Consider the following 7,977-nt stretch of genomic DNA (forward strand, 5'->3'; position numbering starts at 1 on the left):
TCAATCCCACCTTCTCCCCATATCCCTCAATCCCACCTTCTCCCCATATCCCTCAATCCCACCTTCTCCCCATATCCCTCAATCCCACCTTCTCCCCATATCCCTCAATCCCACCTTCTCCCCATATCCCTCAATCCCACCTTCTCCCCATATCCCTCAATCCCACCTTCTCCCCATATCCCTCAATCCCACCTTCTCCCCATATCCCTCAATCCCACCTTCTCCCCATATCCCTCAATCCCACCTTCTCCCCATATCCCTCAATCCCACCTTCTCCCCATATCCCTCAATCCCACCTTCTCCCCATATCCCTCAATCCCACCTTCTCCCCATATCCCTCAATCCCACCTTCTCCCCATATCCCTCAATCCCACCTTCTCCCCATATCCCTCAATCCCACCTTCTCCCCATATCCCTCAATCCCACCTTCTCCCCATATCCCTCAATCCCACCTTCTCCCCATATCCCTCAATCCCACCTTCTCCCCATATCCCTCAATCCCACCTACTCACATTGTTGACATTGCCATTAACTGACAAAGTTATAAACAGGACAGGAATAAGTGAAGAACAACGTACGGAATCTGCAATACTTAGAGTTAATTATCTGAGTGTGTGCAGAGCAGCCGTGAATGCAAACCTAAGCCAGCAGCACCTCAGCTTAAAGGTCTGCTCAGGTCAGGAAAAGAACCCGACCGATCCACAGCGGACCCGAGCCCGACCCGACCCGGGTCCCTCCATTTTCGCCCCGAGCCCGAGCCAACCATCCCTTGATTTACCTTCTGACTGGAAAGCTCCAGGAAGCTGCAGCACATGCGTGATGACGTTCTAGTGACGTCGCTCACTCACTGCGCAGACTCCGTTTGGTCCTGGTCTCCCAGCTCAGGTAAGTTTTTTAATTTCAAGACTAAACAGCAGCAACTAGCGTGTGTGTCCGGCCCGATCCGAGCCGACCCGCTCCGAGCCGACCCGGCCCGATCCGAGCCCGAAAGCCGGATCCGGAAGATGGGCCCGAGCCGACCCAAACCCGACACGTCGTCAGGTCCCATCGGGTTTGGGTCGGGTAGCAAGCCTTTACCTCAGCATCCTTGGGATTTCCTGGCTTCAAGACTAGTCCCCAATGACTTCAAACACACTCTCTGATCAACAGCCTGAGAAACACAGGCACCAGGAGGATTTGAGTGAGTGTCCAGTAAACTCAGGAAGAAACTACAAGCACATCGTTCAAACCAATCACTCATCGAGGCTGGATTTGAATTAAACAGCTTGGCTCCTCTTTCAAGAAGTCAGTGAATGGAAAAGGGGAATTACTGTGTAGGGGTCTCACCTTCCCGTCATCTCCCCCTGTGACGATGTATTGAGCATCTGGGGAGTAGGACAGTGTGACCATGTTGTTGAAGTGCCCTTGCTGTTTGAGCACGTAGGATTCACTCTGCCACTCCCACACCAAGAGCTGTCCAAGACCTGAAACACACAACAAATGTCACACCAGTGTGACACCCTCGATCTGACAGTTACAAAGCAGCAAACAAATCATTGTTAAAACAATAAACTATTAGCCTAAGAAATCAATCCCAAAGTAATTTCAAATCTCAACCGCACCCAGTCACATCCCTGAACTCCCCCTTCTCCACCCTCTGCCACATCCCTGAACTCCCCCTTCTCCACCCTCTGCCACATCCCTGAACTCCCCCTTCTCCACCCTCTGCCACATCCCTGAACTCCCCCTTCTCCACCCTCTGCCACATCCCTGAACTCCCCCTTCTCCACCCTCTGCCACATCCCTGAACTCCCCCTTCTCCACCCTCTGCCACATCCCTGAACTCCCCCTTCTCCACCCTCTGCCACATCCCTGAACTCCCCCTTCTCCACCCTCTGCCACATCCCTGAACTCCCCCTTCTCCACCCTCTGCCACATCCCTGAACTCCCCCTTCTCCACCCTCTGCCACATCCCTGAACTCCCCCTTCTCCACCCTCTGCCACATCCCTGAACTCCCCCTTCTCCACCCTCTGCCACATCCCTGAACTCCCCCTTCTCCACCCTCTGCCACATCCCTGAACTCCCCCTTCTCCACCCTCTGCCACATCCCTGAACACCCCCTTCTCCACCCTCTGCCACATCCCTGAACTCCCCCTTCTCCACCCTCTGCCACATCCCTGAACTCCCCCTTCTCCACCCTCTGCCACATCCCTGAACTCCCCCTTCTCCACCCTCTGCCACATCCCTGAACTCCCCCTTCTCCACCCTCTGCCACATCCCTGAACTCCCCCTTCTCCACCCTCTGCCACATCCCTGAACTCCCCCTTCTCCACATCCCTGAACTCCCCCTTCTCATCGTTCTCCTTTATCCCTTTCTATTCCAAAGTCCTTGAACACACTGCCACCTCCTAAACCCATTCTATCTATCCATGTCTGAATGCCTCCAATCAGGTTTCCGCCCTGCCACAGGTCCGAAACAGCTCTTATTAAAGTCACAAATGACATCCTGTGAGACTGTGACAAACTTTTCCTCCTCACCCTTCTCATCCTATCTGCAGCCTTTGACATGATTGACCACACCACCCTCTTGCAATGCCTCTCCATTGCCGTCCAGCTGGGTGGACTGTTCTCACCTGGTTCCATTCTTATCTATCTAATCAGAGCCAGAGAATCATCTGCAATGGCTTCTCTTCCTGCTCCCAGACCATTGCCTCTGGTGTCCCCCAAGGATCGATCCTTGGCCCCCTCCTATTTCTCATCTACATGCTGCCCCTTGGCAGCAACATGTATGCTGATGACACTCAACTCCACCTGACCACCACCACCTCTCTCGCGACTCCTCCACTGTGGCTAAACTGTCAGACTGTTTATCCGATATCCAGTACTGGAAGAGCAGAAATTGCCTCTAATTAAATATTGGGAAGACCAAACCTATTGCCTTCAGACCCTGTTACAAACTCTGTTCTCTAGCCACTGACTCCTCCTCCTCCTCCCTAGCAACTGTCTGAGGATGAACCACACTGTCATATTTGATTCTGAGCTACATTTCAGTCACTAAGACTGTCGACTCCCATCTCTGTAATATTGCCCGCCCTCAATTTTCATGAACCATTAGTGACCATGCCCTCAGCTTCCTCGACCCCAAATTCTGGAATCCCCCACTCCCCGCCACCAAATATTTTCACCTTTCAGCTGTTCCTTAAAACCGACCTCCAATCTTTCGGTTGCCTGGTCTAATATCTCCTTACAGGGCTCCGCGCAAATTTTGCCTAATAAAAAATCTATTAATCTCCATTTTGAAATGTTCAATTGACCTTCAGCATCCCACAGCTTTTGGGGGAAGAGTGTTCCAGATTTCCCCTCCCCTTTGTGTGAAGAAGTGCTTCCTGACATCATCCCCGAAATGCCCAGCTCTCATTTTTAAGGTTCTGCCCCCTTGATCTGATTCTCCCACCAGAGGAAATAGTTTCTCTCGATCGACCCTCTGTTTCTTTAATCATCCTAAACAGTTCGATTACTGACCTGAGAAGCACAGACAGAAGGTAACAGACACAATCTCACCTGGACACCCGAATGCAATCCAATCTCCGGACATGTTAATGGAAATGGACTCGATCCTCTGGTCTGAAATACTAGAGACACAACAGGAGTCAGGAGCTGGCACATTGCAGGAGGCTGTAGCTATGTTCACTCACTTCCCCTCTATCAGAAACTGATCAGGTCCCCAATCTCCCCCAAACCCCATGAGTAGCGAGACAGCAGTGAAGCTGGATGACTTGCTTCCAACAGATTTCACTCATGGAGGGGTCAGTAAATTAAATGCAGGGACATTTTTCCCACTATAGCCACCCCAGACTCACCAGGGTAATTAATGCCCCCCGTTTACCCCCTCCCCCAACCCTTGGATTTTACCTGAGTGAGTGGATGAGGTTGAATTCTGGCAGCTCATGAAGGTGGAATATCCCGGAAGCAAAGCCAGTGACCAGCAGGTGAGTTTTCTTATGAAAGGCAGCAGCTGTCAGATCAATGAACTCCTTCTCTTTATTAAAGAAATACCTTGGGAGAAAAAGGATTGGAAAATACAGAGGCATGAATCAGAAACAGAGACCTAGAGCAAGAGAGAGAGATAGGCAGCGAGCGACACAGAGTGCGAAGAGCGTGAGTGACAGAGAGAAAGAGAACACAAGCGAGAGAGAGAAAAAAATGAAAGAAAAAGAGAGGGAGAGAGTGTGCACATGCACGAGCTAGTCGCAGAGAACGTGAGCAACACAGAAAGCTAGCGACACAGAGAGACTTTGCTAGCAACGGGAGAGAGAACCAGAGACATATTCAGAGTGAGACAGAAAGACAGACACATTGTCAAAGAGACAGACACAACTCCCGGCATATCTGGATCATTTCTTACTTTCCAACACGTGAATATTTCACTTTGCCAATCCTCTCCTGCTCCGATTCCACTTTCCCATGAATCACATCTGTTTGCTGCCCTAATTCTGGACTTTGATCAGTGTCTGTCTTGGCCTTGCTCTTTGGGAGGCGGGGTTGAAGACCGTCGGGTTCTGTATCACACTGCCACACGCAGAGGGTCGCATCCTGACTCAGTGTATAGATCTGCAGCGAGAAACATCTCAATGATAACTACTCATTCCACTGTAAACTCTCCCACACATCGGCCAGCAGCAGTCACTGGACAGACATCTACTCTAGCAGCGTCTGTCACACTTCAGCCCCTCTCACAAACCCTGGGCACTAAGGACAGCTATGGCACCCCTGGCTGGGCTCAATAACTCCTGCAGTGATGTGGGGGTGGGGGGGAAACAGAGTGCATGAGGGGAGTATGTTATTTGGGGGGGGGGGGGGTGCGGGGGGGTGGAGGGGCCTGTGTTCTAGAGAAGGGGCTGTGTTCTGTGGGTGGTGGGGGGGGAAAGGGGGCGGGTCTGTGTTCCAAACCGGAGGGGTGGGGGGGGGGCGGGGAGTGGGCAGAGGGAATGGGATCCACAGCTACTTACGTCCAGACTCTTCTCTTCAAAGAAGCAGGCGACAATGGCATCTTTGTGCCCCCCCAGCGAGTAGTAAATGAGGTTGGTCCAACGCTCGGCTCCAAACACCCAGGTACTGCTGTCCTTGCTGCCCACCGCAAAACACCTGGGACACACAACACACGGTCACAGCACACATCTCTCAACCTGGCAGATACCCAACTCTGACCATCCAACTGACATCACTCTGCTCAAAAGAAACATGAACTCTGAGAAGGTAACAGGCCAAATCGTTCACTATGACCCAACAGTGGAACGGGAGCACTCCCCCTCTCTCAGTCAGAGGTTGTGAGTTCAAACCCCACTAGAGACTTGAGTAGGAGATCACTGGCTGACAGCAGCAATGACACAGATTATCTGATCAATATTGAGTTTGCTATGCAGCCCTACAACACTGTATACATTGTGCAACACTGTGAGACACCAAGGGTGTGAAAGGCACCTTATAAGGGCAAGTTATTCTTACTTTGAATCATCGGTCCAGTCAATACACGTCGTCTCATCATAGGGTCCAAAATAGCTTTTGTCCAGAATGAAGGGATTAAACTCTCGGGTCTTACCAGGAGCGTGGTACATCAAGACGACATTGTCCTTGGTCACGACAAACCTCCTGTTAAAACAACAAGACAAAATCAGACTAAAGGGAGCACCTGAGCACCACAAGAGACTAGGGCATGTCCTGCTGGATGTGTGGGGCTTAGTACCACACTGGGTGACATGGTCTAACACAGTACAGGCTGTGGATGGAGCTAGGAGCATCCTCTAGAGATGGGGAGCTGTGAATGAAGACACCTCTTTACAGCAGTGTGGCTCTGGGAATTGTTGTAACTTACCTGCCATCAGGTGAGAAGCAGATACCGTGGACCCGAGCGTGGAAGTGGAAGTGATGCAGCACAGACTTACTGACCAGACTGACCAACAACGCAGCTCCCTCTACAAACAGACAGACACACAGCAGTATTACACACCAGTACATGATACACCGGGGAAATGGGCAGGGGGCAGGATGGGAGGGGGAGGGGGTAGTGGAGGGCGGGGGGGGGGGAAAGGATGCAGCAGCCACCTACCTTGATCGACCAGGATGGCCAGATGGCCGTTTGGAGACTGCCCCACACACACGATGTTTCGCCATGCAGCAAATGGCAACGTCTCTGACTTGTTGCTGAGAGAAAACAGAACACGATCAGGGAACGGTGCAGACCCGTCCTCCCCGCAGTCACCACCTCCCCTCTCCCCGACCCCCACAGTCACCGCACCCCCTCCCCTCCCCGACCCCCGCAGTCACCGCCTCCCCATCCCCGACCCCCGCAGTCACCGCCTCCCCCTCCCCGACCCCCGCAGTCACCGCCTCCCCCTCCCCGGCCCCCGCAGTCACCGCCCCCCCCTTCCCAACCCCCGCAGTCACCGCCTTTACCTCTGCTCAATCACTGCCATCATCTCCATAATCCTAAATTAGCTTAGAATCCAACGATCTATTATCTTCATCTGACTATACTCAATGAATGAGCATCCACAACCCACTCAGGGATAGGATTCTGAAGATTCACATCTCTCGGCATCTCTGTCCTAAATGGTTGAGCCCTTATTTGGAAACTCTCCAGCCAGGAAAAAGCCCCCTGGGCGCAGACACCATCAAAGCCCCCTCAATCCTGTATGTTTCAATGAGATCACCTTCCATTTTCCTAAACCCCTCAGAATAAAGACACAATTTACTCAATCTCTCCTCAAAGGGAAACCATTGCATCCCAGGGATCAATGTACCCCTCAGCCAACAATAAACAGACTCTCTGTTCATTAGCCCATTGCTGTTTGTGGGATCCTGCTGTGCAAATTGGCTGCCACATTTCCGGCGCAATGAAGTATTTCATTAGCTGTAAAGTGCTTTGAAACACCGAGATCGTGAAAGGCGCTAAAGAAATGCAAATTCTTTGTTTTGGTGTCACTGATCCCGATCTCGCGGTTTCCCTTCCCTCCGACCCGTGCTGCTCCATGGGATCCCCACAGCTTTCAGATGGTTGCTAAGCTCAGCACACTCACTTCTTCAGATCAAAGACTGAGAGTCGATTTCCAACTGGACTGATGACAGAGTTCCCGTCCGGGGAAAAGTTCAGGTTTCCATGGCGATAAACTGTCCCCAGCAGGTTTGAGAACTGGAAAGGAGAAACAAATGGTCAGTCAGAGTGACCGGGACCCAGGGCACTGGGAAGGAGAAACATGGAGGGAGGGCCCGAGGGGAGGGAGGGCAGGCTAGTTTGAGATTGTCCGATTTTGTCAATCATGGTCACACCCAAAAGACGGAAACTACGTCAGGTAATGTCACGTGGATAATTTCAGGCTATCACGGGATGCCCGGCCATTTGGCAGAGATCGGAGCACAGGGAGGTCACGGAAAGAAGTCGAATTTAAAATTAAATGTAGTAGTTAGATAGTGATAGGTAATATAATGCCCTGCCTATGCCTGAAGCATTGTAACTCATGTCATGGCAGTTTGAGGGCAAGGTAGTTTGAGGGCGAGGTAGTTTGAGGGCAGCCTAACCGCTCGGTCTTGTTGGACCTGCTTTGGTTACAATGAGAGAAACAAAGGATTGGAGATTTGCACAACAGCTTTTTCAGCTGGGCATCGGCACAAGAAAACCTCGAGAAACAGTCAGAGAATCCCGGAGAGAGGACGTCTCAAAATGGCCTCTCTGCCACATCCTCCCGACAAGAACAAGGAAACGAGGAGGGAAAGTCTTGTGCAAGTAGCCTTTGTTCAAATTATATCCTCATTTAATATCAACACAATAGATATAAAATAGGAGAAAGTTATTGACTGGTTTAAAGGCTTATTTTGTAGTTGTTGCTATTTGTGAGCAAACTTTCTTTGAAGACAAAGTGTGAATGTTTGTATAATGGAGTCTCTATCTCAGAGGATTGGAGAGATGAGGGAGTGATGGAAAGTGGATGGAGAACGGGGGT

The 7,977-nt window shown here is 51.2% G+C and overlaps 1 protein-coding gene across 1 annotated transcript in view; it reads right to left on the minus strand.

The window, feature by feature from the left end:
• The window catches only part of pwp2h (PWP2 small subunit processome component), a 72,869-nt gene that overhangs the window by 57,872 nt on the left and 7,020 nt on the right, over positions 1-7,977 (minus strand). The window contains exons 4-12 of the mRNA XM_068040032.1: positions 7,057-7,169; positions 6,087-6,181; positions 5,853-5,952; positions 5,486-5,629; positions 4,990-5,125; positions 4,386-4,591; positions 3,893-4,036; positions 3,542-3,612; positions 1,327-1,463 (exon numbers count right to left, since the gene is read on the minus strand). Coding sequence (XP_067896133.1) covers positions 1,327-1,463; positions 3,542-3,612; positions 3,893-4,036; positions 4,386-4,591; positions 4,990-5,125; positions 5,486-5,629; positions 5,853-5,952; positions 6,087-6,181; positions 7,057-7,169 — 1,146 coding nt within the window. The remainder of the gene's footprint in view (positions 1-1,326; positions 1,464-3,541; positions 3,613-3,892; positions 4,037-4,385; positions 4,592-4,989; positions 5,126-5,485; positions 5,630-5,852; positions 5,953-6,086; positions 6,182-7,056; positions 7,170-7,977) is intronic.

The sequence above is a fragment of the Heterodontus francisci genome, chromosome 10 (assembly GCF_036365525.1).
Source record: "Heterodontus francisci isolate sHetFra1 chromosome 10, sHetFra1.hap1, whole genome shotgun sequence".
Classification (NCBI taxonomy): Eukaryota; Metazoa; Chordata; class Chondrichthyes; order Heterodontiformes; family Heterodontidae; genus Heterodontus; species Heterodontus francisci.